At 32.3% G+C, this 13493-nt stretch overlaps 3 protein-coding genes across 3 annotated transcripts in view; 2 read left to right on the forward strand and 1 right to left on the reverse strand.

Annotated features, from left to right (window-relative positions):
* The window catches only part of LOC112046765 (ras GTPase-activating protein 1), a 33702-nt gene extending 26996 nt beyond the window's left edge, over positions 1 to 6706 (forward strand). The window contains exons 18-20 of the mRNA XM_024083537.2: positions 234 to 366; positions 978 to 1151; positions 1738 to 6706. Of these exons, the coding sequence (XP_023939305.1) occupies positions 234 to 366; positions 978 to 1129 (285 nt within the window). The 3' untranslated portion in view covers positions 1130 to 1151; positions 1738 to 6706. The remainder of the gene's footprint in view (positions 1 to 233; positions 367 to 977; positions 1152 to 1737) is intronic.
* Positions 6699 to 7981, reverse strand: LOC112046767 (protein kish-A). Its single transcript, XM_024083539.2, has 3 exons — positions 7820 to 7981; positions 7625 to 7734; positions 6699 to 6882 (listed from the first exon to the last, which is right to left on the reverse strand). The coding sequence occupies exons 1-3, from the start codon at positions 7820 to 7822 to the stop codon at positions 6777 to 6779; spliced, it is 219 nt and encodes a 72-aa protein (XP_023939307.1). The 5' UTR covers positions 7823 to 7981; the 3' UTR covers positions 6699 to 6776.
* A 285-nt stretch (positions 7982 to 8266) lies between these two features.
* Positions 8267 to 12797, forward strand: LOC112046766 (protein prenyltransferase alpha subunit repeat-containing protein 1). Its single transcript, XM_024083538.2, has 3 exons — positions 8267 to 8523; positions 8598 to 8989; positions 9553 to 12797. The coding sequence occupies exons 1-3, from the start codon at positions 8447 to 8449 to the stop codon at positions 10419 to 10421; spliced, it is 1338 nt and encodes a 445-aa protein (XP_023939306.1). The 5' UTR covers positions 8267 to 8446; the 3' UTR covers positions 10422 to 12797.
* The last annotated feature ends 696 nt before the right edge of the window (positions 12798 to 13493 follow it).

A 13493-nucleotide genomic window follows, 5' to 3' on the forward strand; every position in this document is an offset into this window, starting at 1 on the left:
TCAAAATTTATCTAAATTGGTCCAGGTACTGATCCCTGAAAAAGTAAAAATATATTGCATTCATCGATAAATGGGCTTTCTAACACTGAAAGAATTTTTCAAATCGGACCAGTAGTTCCAGAGATTAGCGCGTTCAATCAAACAAACAAACAAACTCTTCAGCTTTATACTAATATTTAGTATAGATTAATAATACTTAATTATTATTAATTCAAATACTTTTTTTACTATAGGAACCGTATATGGAGGTAGTAAATCCGTTTATACTGAAGAACAAAGAGCGTATGGTGGTATTTTTGGATCAATTGAGTTCAGTTCCGGACCCTGGCAATGCACCTTCAAACTCTAATAACAATTTTGATATAGGTGAGATGATTTAATATTTTTTTAGTTTTTTTTTATAATTTTTATACAGGAGTAACAGACGCCGCGCCGTGCGTGGTTACCCTTCCCGTAGGAATACGGGGATAAAATATAGCCTATAGCACTCGGGGGTAGTAAAAGAAATTTTTAACCATACAAACAATGAAATCTTTCCCCTTTATAAGATTAGTATAGAATTATAGATTAACTAGCGGACGTTCGTGTGCTTCGTCTACTTGGAATTTAGTTTTTCACAAATCCCTCGGGAACCATGGATTTTCCGGGATAAAAAGTAGCCTGTGTGTTAATCCATGTTATAATATATCTCAATACCAAATTTCAGCTAATTCGGTTAAGTCAAGGCGTGAAAGAGTAACAAACATCATTAAAATCATCAGTTTTCGCAAATCTCGGGAAACCATGGATTTTTTCGGGATAAAAAATTAGCCTATGTGTTAATCCAGAGTAAAATCCTCCGCTTCAGTAGTAGCGGCGTTAAAGAGTAACAAACATCCATACAAACTTTCGCGTTTATAATATTAGTAAGATTAATTATGATATCCTGAGAAACTTCATAGCGTGCTGTCAAGTAAAATAATGAATTATTTACACAGCTAAAGAGCTAGCAACGATCCACCACATCTGCGTGTCCCACCTGAGCGAACTGCAAAACCTGGCGAAGAGTCAGCCCGCCATCAGGAAGCTGGTCACCGTCACCGAGATGCTCACCAAACACAAGCACAAGTATCTCGAGATGATCAGATAGGACACGCCCACTCAGAACACAGGTAAATATAGAGTCACTTTCATGAAAGAAGTCCCGCGGCTTACACAATAAGACCGCCATTACCCTTAGACAATTAAAAAGAAAGGACCTGCCTCGTAAACCGTTACCCCTCTGTCAAAGATCAAGAATCATTGATCTAACGCGTTTACAAAAACTGTTGCTGTAGAATCGAATGCCGGTTTGTGTTGTTGAATGGCATAAAAAATGGCAAAAACTTGTAGTTTAGTAAAAGATGGAGTAACGTTTCATTTGAAAGTCTTTATACCTTAACCTTAATTTTTTAGACTATCATCATCATCATCAGCCATTATGTATCCACTGCTAGACATAGGCCAATATATATCTATCTTTTAAATAGCACCAGCCGACTCTATCTTTAGCTTTTTACATTCAATCGACCGTAGTCAGGAGAAGTGGAGCCGAATCACACGAGGAGAAAACCCACACATCAAGTATTGATTAAAATGTGTGAGATTTGATTTGATTTATACACGTTTGTTGAACGTTTTTCGCGATAATAGGAGGAGGCAGTAACGATTTGTTGCAATGGGTAAGTTCATGTTTTCATGTTGCAATGATTGTTTCAGGGTAAAACACTTACAAGGAACAGCGATAGCAGTAGTTCGTAGTGAACCAGCGCAGGACTGAAATTTTGTCGCGTAGTCATTCTTAGCTTTAGTCTTACATTTATTTCATCGAATACATCGGAACACCGTCTCGAGCCGTCTCGTGCCAATCATGTATTCATATGGTATTTTACTGTATTCCTTTAATCGTGTAACATTTATTTGACTGTATTTAGAGTATTATATAGGTGCCTCAATGGCTCTCTAGTTGTTGTAAGTCGTATTTATTGCTAGCGTTTTTAATATTGATTTTACAATTTGTATTATTAATGTGTAACATTGAGATATTATTAGCAAATTGGCCACGCTCAGTCGTGCTTACTGATTTTTTGAACTGTTTAAAAGCCATTTTCACTTTTTTTCAGTGTAGTCTCGATTATTGGAATCGTAAGAAGAAAATTAAAGAATGATTTTTTACTCTTTGCAAGTACTTACATACAGTTAGTTTTAGCAATATCAAATTATGTTAATAGTATTTCAATGTTACACAATTCTTTTTATATACATTTAGGGCGTAAACAAAAACAAATGGACATGGAATTTAAAGTGCGAGTAATTCATATAGAAATTACAAAAAAATAAAAGGTAATTTTGCTAAAATTTTGTACGTGACCACGTTTTTATACCGATTACCTCGCTTTGGAAATGAGTATGAATGAGTATATATGACAAAATGTAAAATATCACATGTGACTTCGTAAAGGGTGTACAAAAAAAATCAGCATGATTATTATTAGGAAGACATTTTTCTAAAAGACTTCCAAAATAATTCAGTTCTGATTTGATGTTTTTTTTTTAAATTGATGAGAAATATATTGTTTTTGAACATTCAAAAATGTTGAGTTGTGCTTTAAATTGTCTTCCTATATAATGTGCAAAACTGACTTCACCCTATATTTTACTATGACATGCTGAAATTTACTAGATTTAAAGTTTAGATACGTAGGTATTTGTAAGGTTATTTCAAGGTCAATCGTATGACACCAAAAATGATTTAGATATGGAGAATGGAATGTGATAGTCCCTTGTCTGAGTAGAGTTTAGAAAGAAATGTGTGCGAGTCCTCTTTATTATTATTCGTGTATTAAAACTTAGTACTTCCTCCAGTTTATTCTCTGTGATAGTCAGTATTTCTATTATATTTTGAAAGTCTCAATTGGTACACCGATATTATTACCTACATTCTTAAATATTGCATTTATTTGTATACTTTTCTATATGTTTATTAATTATATAATATTATTTCCTTATCGATTAGTTGGTATTCTAATTAAATTATGTTAAATAATCGTTCTTGCTCAAACAAGGAATTTATTTAGTGCCATATACATTAAATGGGCGACCGAATTTTTTACTTCAAAATTACCAAAAATTTTAGCTTTCTACATCATAATATTTGACATACTTTCCTTATTCAGATGTTAAGAAATGAAACGTAACCATTATAACTAGTGTATTACGAAAACATCCTACAATATTGTTAACTCTATGTAATATTCTATAAGTTATTAAAATGTTCCCACAAAAGTTAAACTCCCACACAAAATAATCATGTATAGGTCGCGCCAAACTCCTAGTCCGCTCTGATATTGCAACAAAATTACGCAGCTATTATGATAATTAACCCGGTTAATTAATTTCACTGCTACGCCTTGTGTTCAGAGCGGTGACTAATATTGCAACACGTCAGACTGTTATTAATAACCCGGTTGGGATGTTTTCGTTTACTGCTACGCCTTGTGTTCAGAGCGGTGACTAATATTGCAACACGTCAGACTGTTATTAATAACCCGGTTGGGATGTTTTCGTTTACTGCTACGCCTTGTGTTCAGAGCGGTGACTAATATTGCAACACGTCAGACTGTTATTATTAACCCGGTTGGAATGTTTTCGTTCACTGCTATGCCTTGTGTTCAGAACGGACTCGAAGTTTGGCGCGACCTAAATCCTGATAGCCATACATCTTTATTTACAATACAAGACACTTGTTAAAAAAATATTTAAATTAAATCGTGCTTCCCGATTATTTACTCATCATTATATTGTTTTTGTTTATTAAAACATTGTTTCCCATTGTTACAGGGAAAGTATCTTATGCTATGCTTTGATTTTTTTATGATCTGTTTTTATTTTAATTAATATTTTTATCATAACACAAAAATACTCCTGAGTCTTGAAAGTTGAAGCAAAAATTTGTATTTGATTTCTTTGACTGCTAAATGATTTAACTTAGTATATTCATTTTAAAATATAATGCTTTTATAAAAAAGCTGTATTTTGTGTATGTCAATTATACAATTTTGTCTGGAATTTAGTATGGTAACGGTTTTATTAAGCTTTATTTTATTAATATTAAGAAATCGTAGTTATATGTAGGTACCTAACCAACTACCTATTCATTGCTATCAGTGAGATGATGTCGTAGAATGAAAAAAGAGCAAAGTAACCAAACTGATGTCTATGGAACTTGGGCATTTTGGATTATTTATTTCCTATGGCCGGAAATTTACTTAAAATGGCCAATATTTGTCTGTTTTAAATGACTGTTGGTCTACCTATTTGAAGCCTTACTATTTTTATCTCACTGGTATAGATATTTTGTTATTTTTGCACAAAATCTAAATCTTTTATACTTAATTTATTTTTACACTTGAGCTATAAAAATCAATTATTATAAGTACCTATATCTATACATATATGTAACTGTTTTCATTTAAAGCTTTATGTAGTAAATAAGTTGACATTTCTGAAGCATTTAAATATTTCCCTGTCTTGTATGATACCCAGTTTCATTCCTGTGCAATATATTTTATTATTGCTGTATTAATTTTATTATCAATAGATAAGTGAATTCTACCGTGACTCAATGCATCGAAGTTGATTACATTAATTGATTAATTATTATTATTTATTTAGCAATAGCTTGTAGTAGTAGATTGTGTCGCTCTGTATTCTGTATTGAGGTGGTATTTGTAATTCAATTTCATATATTTTTTAAAGAAAGAAAAAAAGTTTTTTTTAAGTTGTGCGATCAATGCTTTAAAAGTAATTATTGAAGTGTCTGGCGCCTTAACCACCTGGGCATATCGAGACTAAAACCCAAGTAGTACAAGTAGCAAGTGCTACTTTGTTGTTTGGCACAACCTTCAAAAAGGTAGCATTGTGCTGCATGTGCAACATAAGTGCTGGAGCATACCGCGCTTATTTTCAACTGTCACCATGATTCTTGTTTATTTCTTCTGATTATCTGGCAAACCACATTTCTGGGATGAAAAGTAGTCTATGTGTTAATCCAGAGTACAATTTAGTTTCATTTCAAATTTTCATCCTCTAATTTATCGCCTTGGGGGTAGAATTGATCAAAATCCTTTCTTAGCAGATGTCTACGTCATAACATCTACCTGAATGCCAAATTTCAGCCCGATCCGTCCAGTGGTTTGGGCTGTGCGTTGATAGATCATTATGTCAGTCAGTCACCTTTGAGTTTTATATATTTACCCACGTGGTATGACATTTTTATTAATTTAATGATAAGTTAAGCCCTTGACTGCAATCTCACCTAGTATGACTTTCGGGATAAGAAATATATACCCCCATCTGTTATTTATTTGCGATAAGAAATAAATGATACAAAATATTTGACACAGTGCATATAGGTTGCCTAGTTAAATTGCGGCTATATCTATCTTCTATTTTTTATCGCTAATAAATAATAGATGAGGGTATATATTTCTTATGCTGGATCTTAGACCAACCGGATTTTAAGGCCTACTTCAGACTACTTTAGTATTTTAGTCGAGTACGATCAATTTTTGGGCAGTAAATCCAAAAAATGTTCGTACTCTACTAAAATACTAAAGTAGTCCGAACTAGGCTTTAGTGACAATACAGTCACTGTTAGAAGTGGGCCTACTTAGAAGAGGTACAATTGCCCATACCTCTTGGCTTGGCTTGGCTTTTTACACAGCATTGTACCAAAACGCTAAATCGCTTAGCGGTACGTCTTTACCGTTAGGGTCATAACAAGTCATGACTGAAGCTGTTTCATAATAAATTAACATGAGTGACACTTACGATGGTTCACACAAACAATGTTTTTGAGATTAATTTATCACTTCAATTTTTTACACCAACCACAAAAAACTTTTTAGCAAACCACTTTGCTGTCTTTATTGATACACAGTATGTTAGTAAAAGGAATTGAATACATTTTTCCAATATTTAGGGAGATCTTAAAAAGTTTTAACTACCTTATGAAAACAATTCTTAATTTATTATGTGGATTTAACAGAGTGCTGTGCTACTCTTGTGTAAGTACACAAATAGAATGTAGAACTATGTTTGTGATCTAATGTCAGAAATTAGCTTACAAATGCCACCATTATTAGCTGATAGGATGATGTCTAGACTGATTTGTGCTCTAATTAATTATTATATTAGATATGTTAGAAATAACAATGTATAATTATGCAGTAGGCTTTTATAGTCATAATATCTAAATCATTTATAATTTGGAAGAATTTCAACTAAACTCAAAATAATATTATTGTATGTATCTTTGTCCAGTTAATTAATAGGAAGTAGGTATCGTATTGTATTGTATTTTATGTTTGATAGTTAAATTTTCATTTTTAATTACATAATATCAGTTTGAATAAGTTCACCTGTTTATGGTCAACATATAAATGTTTTTCAAATTTATAAATGTTTCAATACATGTAATGTATTCTATGTTAATATATAATACACATTTTTTCCTAATAGATTTTGCATAAAGTTATTTGTTTTCCATTTATTTTTTATTGTGTTGGGTTTTGTGAATGTTTTCATAATATTTTTATATATTGTAATCCTAGTGTGTACTGTTTTTCATTAAATTTTTATCTGTGCTAGAAATCATGATTCAAATAAATAAAGAAATATAAAAGTATTGACTCTTTTTATTTATATTTAATATATATAACATATTAAAGATAAATGTTTATAAAATGTTGGTCCTCTCAAGTCAAGAACAAGATGCTGAAAGCCATTATAACACAGCAGGTTGCTACATATGGAGATTTCCTTTCACCAATCCTTGCACACTTCCAGAATGTTCCAAGTAGTCTGAAATCAATTTAAGAGCCAGTTATTTAATGTTACATCTTATAAGAATACAACAGCCAAATTAAATATAATAAGTTCACTACACTTGTATGACTAAAATTACGTAAGACACATTTAAAAGTGAATTTTGTGCAACTCCAAAACATGGGTTAACTGTGTTACTCATGGAGCAATGAAGTTCTTAAATGTATTTAAATGTTAAGCTTTGTTAGATGGTTGCTTTATTTACACATACTACATAAATTTTGCCCACCATCCAATATGACATCCACCCTAGGTACTCAGGTATAGCCCCATATAAAAGTATATGGAGATGATGTATAAACAAGGATCTGGCTAAATAAAGGTGTTTCCTATAGAAAAAATCTTTTTTTTCACTCTTCTTGTACAAAATATTTGCCAGAGAACCAAAGCGACAAGTAACATTTTTATTTTTCTGTTAACAACAAGCTTAACAAACAAGAAAACAAAAAAAAAATTATAGTAAAACTAGGCTGTATGCTCAACAATATTAGCTTGTCGCCATTGTGGCCAAATTAAAGCTGAATTTAAAAAGTTGTAGCAATTTTTAACAAAGTACCTAATGATTTCATTATTACAGTATCAAGATTTTTTTAGAAATAAGTGAATTGCCGGGCGGTTATGATAGGCCAGGGTTTAGGATGGGCATTCCCTTTTATTTACACGAGCAATACAACTAGTATGTATTAGAGGACTTAAAAAATGATTATTCAATACAAACCCAGTCTTATTTCGATCCATAATACTAGGGAAGAAGGATCTCAAGTAGGCACACGTACATATTAGAAGCAGTATGACGCAGAGCAAACTTTGAAAATTAAATAGTGCACTCTGAAAAAATACGTTTAATATGAAACAAGTAATATTAAACTTCTAAATTATAATTTAATAAAATATCTGATGAGACAGTACACACCATTTTGATTATTTCTATTTCATCGTCTTCTGATTCTGAGATAGATTTTTAACAAATTATGTTGGACATTAAATATGATGATAAATTAATAACACTATTAATAAATAAGTTTTACTTTTAGGGTTACAACTTACAACTCAATTTATGAATGTTATTTTGTGACTTGTCAATGTCACTTAAGTTGTGTCAGTGAGTGTTGGGAGATTTTTAATGTAAAAAAAGGCAAGGCAAAAAGGAGGTATTTTCTCTGCCTCGTTGGTCTAGTAGTGATACACCTCAGAGTTCAGGCGAATTAAATATAAATTAAGGTTTCTGATTACTTAAAAATCGAGCGTTTTTTTTTTTAGTGATCTACCGATTTTTAGGTCCAAATCTACCGCTTTTGCACTTTGACGTCCGAGACCATGACATGTAGTATCTAATAATCTGTGGAGACCACTGAAGTCAACTGTCAAATTGTCAATGTCAAACTCAATTCTTGAAAAGTGAAAACACATCAAGTCAAAAATAAAATAATTAAAAAATGGGTTAAAAAATACAGATTTATTAAATTTATGAATTCTATCTTGATGTAAAAGTCTACAATTAGTTTTCTTTTCTTTAAGTGTATACAACTTACTATAAGCAATGGAGGAAGATAAATTCGCATTGGTGGAGAAAATAATAAAAGATGTACACAATGTTTTATCGAAAATCGCTGAGTTGTAAGTATTGTAAATATTTGGCAATATTTCAATAAAGAAAGGATCTTTTATTATAATGCGCAAATGTTTTTCAGATATGCGTTTGATGTGGTTCCAATGGATAATAATTTTCAGAACAAATCGCCAGTATTGCATATGGAAAATTGTTTAGGCCTAGAGTCATGGTGTGTTAAACATGTTTACATGTATTGTTACACGGAGCTTATGGACAAATATTGTATGAAACCCAATCGCAAGTCAAGAAAACTTGCCTTTGGCTGTGAGAGACTAATCAAGTTACTGAATGTGACTCTTCTTCTAAAGCCAGAAAACAATTCACTATGGAATAAAAGACGTGAATTGGTCCTTCAGGCATTATTGGATAAGACTGTTGAGTTGCATTTTTCGAGGTTGGTTTTATCTAGAAAACCAAAATGTAATGAAGCATATGCTTATAGAAGATGGGTTTTAGATTCAATATTACAAGGTAAGTTTCAATCATACTAATATATATTTTTTAGAATAGAATACCAGTAAGGCCTTTGTTCGTTTGTAATATACCAAAGTGCATTTACAATATTCTTGAAATAGTTTATCTATGTTGCTTTATTTGGTAAGTACAGCCCCACAGCTGACTGCCATAGCTCCAATGATCAACCATCTACCAAGTATTCACCATGAATATGGCATAGGTACATAAAGTTTTATCAGTATGGTCATCAATAAATATTTTGTTCCTGGGTCCCAGGACTAATCAATACTATTTATACTAATATTATATAGGGAAAATATTTGATAGTTTGTTTATATGTTTTGAATAGGCTCTGAAAAATGGTACTGAACTGATTTGAAAATTTTTTACACTGTTTGGAAGCTTCAATATCCTGAGTGCAACATTTCTGTATTGCTATGACAGGTATATTTTATTCCTGTATAGCTATGGGAACAGTAATCACGCGGGTAAAACCGCGCGGTGTCTGCTAGTGCATCATAAAAGTAGACGAGCTACTTATTAGACGTATGACTCACTTATTTTGTTTTTAATTTCAGATGACACTCTGCCAGTGCACAATATTGAAAGCTTAGTAAATGATGAAATTGTCATTTGTAATCTTGCTTCTGATAAGTGCCCTAACAACTATCACAGTTGGAATCACCGAACATGGCTTCTAAACAGACTTACACGAGTTAAATCAAATTTTGATATAGACTCACTCTTTATAAAAGAATATCACTTCTCAGAAAAGTGGACATCCAAACACGTATCAGACTTTAGTTGTTTCCACTACTATCAGTTTTGTTTAAAAAATATTTATAGTTTGAGTGATGAATCTTGGAAAATCCTTCAAAGTTCTCTAAACATTAATTTACGGAAAGTGCTTGTTAAGTTATTAGCGACAAATTTTCCAAAGGATCTAACAATCCAGGCGTCAGAGGAAAATTTGCTCAGTTACTCAGAGGAAAACCTGATGAAACTGTTACTTGCTTATGCTAATAAGAATTGTAAATGTGTTGTAGATTATGTACAGTTGTGTAGGAAAGTAGAAATATTGTTTCATTCTTTAGTGCTGAATGATGAGTTGATAAGATTTTACAAACACCATGAAACTTTGTGGTATCACAGGAGATTTATATTGCATGAAATGCTTATGGTAATGTATGACCATTTTGGACTTGTTAGATGTAAAGGTGCCCTTGTAAAGAAAAGTTGTAAGGTTTGCTATTTTGAAGAGTTGCGGCAAAAGCAGCCAAAGATAGTGAGATATGACAGTAACCACATTTATTCTAGTGTGTTTTTCAATGTAATATTAACACATGAGAAGAAAATTATAGATGAGAGACGGACAGATGGTGACAATTTTGCAGACAGACATGAAAAATATTTGAAATTTGTAGAAGCTCTCAATAGTGTTATATAAGAATTTTAAAAAATAACTTTTATACAGATGTAATTTAATACTTTCATATTAAAGTAAATAATTAATGTAATCTTAGTTTTCTATGATCAAACATGTAGTGTAGATATAAAAATCACAAAGGAAATGTAACAAGCAAATGTAGGGGCATGTTAAATGTCTTTAGAGATGTTCGCACCCTAGCAGTGGCGTAGCTTGCCTTGGAGGGGCCCTGTATCAAAGTTAGTTGGGAGGCCCAATAGACAAATGGCAAATTCAGAAAAAAAGAATGGCAAATAAGGAAAAATTGTATGTTTTTTTTTCTCCGGGAAGCAGAAAATCAAGTAAGATTGTATGTTAAAATTTACTAATTTTTGCTTTAACACTTACGGGGCCTCATCATCCCGGGGGCCCCGTATTATTGATACTGATACAGCGGTAGCTACGCCCCTGCACTTTAGCCAAGCGCTAGTGCTCAACAGGCAAAGCTAAGGCCAAAATCCTCTGAGACACTACAGTGGTCATATTATAAAGCCTGTAGGAATTCACAACTATAAAAATGTTAATAGTTGTTGAAATAAGTTTCAGTTTATGAGGATGAAGAAACCAAAGTGGAAAGCATTAAGTTCATTAACATTAATTGTAATGTGTAAACTATCATTCAAACTGAGGGTAGTAATATAAAATGTGCCACACTGATCAACTATGTCCACCAGTCAAATAGTCACATAATGAGTTTCCTATTTGGTTTCTGTTCTAAGAAGCTTCTGTTGAACTGATCACAGTGCTAGCGCATTATAGATTTATAGATATCTATACATAAACTAGATCAGTCTGATCTCACTTGACCAACTAACTCCATAGGCCCCAACATCCTAAACTGATTCCGAGTCTAACAGTCCTCCACTCTTATCTCCGCCATTCTTTGAGCCAAACGGCATTATGGCAGATTTTTTGGTCATTTTAGTTGCTTGGCCAAATGCCCTTAGTCACCCTGCTGCTTTTTGCACATATCATCAGATGAAATAGTAGTCAAGCGCTAATTTGTGGTAGCATAATAAACAAATTGAATATATGTATATTATTGTTATTTTTCACATTGTATTTGTTATTAAAGTGACATTATTAGTATAAAGTAAATGTATAAAAACATACTTTGATAAGATTACTTATATATTTTAAATTTAATTTCAAGTGTTTTAATTTTTAACTTTGTAAAAAAGACATGTAAAGACAATTAGATGTGTAAGTAGAAACACAATAAGGCATTGGGTGTTTTATGTAAAAAAAATAAACACAGTTTCTACGCAAAAGGAGGTTATTTAATAAGAGTGTGTGAGTGTGTGTGTGTAAATTGGTGCCAAATAGTTGTGCTTGTGTGTATGGTACACACACAGTGAATATACTCAGATACTGTCACAAACTTATCTGGCCCGTTGAGGTTGTTGTTGTGCTTTTAGTATAATGTTGTGCAAAATGGCGACTGCCGCGACGTTAGACACGAAACAAGTCCCATAGACGCGGCGCTAATGTCTTAATGGCGCTCATTGTCATTTGGTAATGGCGGTCTTATTGTCATTTGTGTAAGGCGCTGTCAATTTTAGTTCAGGTTTTAGCCGCAGGATTTCTATCGTGGCGTGGAGTCTAGTTCCGATTTTGGCCACCGGGTTAGAAAAGTTTGTGTGTCTAAAGTGTGTCTTGAAATCAAATAATATCGAATATGAGAAAGGCAGAATTAAAATAAAGGTTCTACTCGTATCCAGCAGCGCGACACGAAAAGAGGGCCGTTTTGACGATTTTCGTGAGGTTGTCTCGATAATCCACGGATACTTTAAAAGAAAAACAATTTCAGTAACTAGGTAGGTCTAAACCCTGGCAAGTAAGGTGATCCATAATGCCCGGTACACTAAAGCTGACAATTACAATCCCCTTTGTTATACTACCAAACTATATTTGAACGTGAGATAGAACAAAATCGTCAATAATTATAACCAATAACGTACTACTTATACTCTCGAATAAATCATCGATAATTTTTGTAGTTCGAGTAGTTTTTTTAAACGGAACTTTTACAACTATCTTGTCGCAATTGTAAATTTCACTTTATTTTTGTGGTTATTGGTGAAAATAATATTGCATTTATGATATAATTAGTTGTAGATTGATTGATGCTAGAATTTAGAACTCCCAGAGTTTATAATGAAATGACAATTTTTATATTTTCAAATAAAAATTATGTTATGCAATGCAAATAATACATTAAAATACAATGAAATTGCAGAGTTACTTTAAGTAAGTTATAAACGATATATCTAAAAAATATTTATTAATTATGAATTTATTTTATCAGAGACACAATGTTTATTTTAATTTTTTAAAATACATATAAAAAGAAGTATTCTTAGCTGTTTTTATTTAATATAATTTTTATAATATCTATCTTATGTAAAAAAATCAGCAATTCTCGAATTTTCGGTTAATGTTATAGAGGATGAGAAACATGAATTAACGATACTTACAGCAAATAAAAAACAAAAAAAGAACATGAAACTGTACACTTGTGGCGTCCTGCTGGGCTATTCTGTAACGATATTTTTATAACTCGCAAGTGCGTTTCGAATTCACCTCTATCTCTTTCTGTTTAACACGATACTATAGAATGAGAAAGATGCGGGGAATTCGAAACTCGCACTTGCGAGTTATACAAAACATTGTTAGAGAATAGCCGTGCAGCTTCTACATCTCTACGTCCTACCTCTACGAATTTATCTCCTTATCTCCTCCATCTACGAATCTACGACCTCCGTCTACGACTAAGTCCTAGCTCTACGAATTTACGCCCTGGCTCTACAAATTACGTCCTGCGTCTAGGACTACGTCCTCTACGACGATTGTATATTACGACGTATAGAAGGGTTAAAAAAACTATATTGCAGTTAATTAAAATAGTCTTCGAGGTTTCATATTTATTTCTCGACTATTTTATTATAAAAGAAATCATTAATAAGTTTTCAGTGTAAATCGCATTATACTTGAAAGTTGTATTTATGTACCTTGTAAATGGGGTCGCTTAGCATTTGGCTACATTTTTTAAAG

The sequence above is a fragment of the Bicyclus anynana genome, chromosome 17 (genome assembly GCF_947172395.1).
Source record: "Bicyclus anynana chromosome 17, ilBicAnyn1.1, whole genome shotgun sequence".
Classification (NCBI taxonomy): Eukaryota; Metazoa; Arthropoda; class Insecta; order Lepidoptera; family Nymphalidae; genus Bicyclus; species Bicyclus anynana.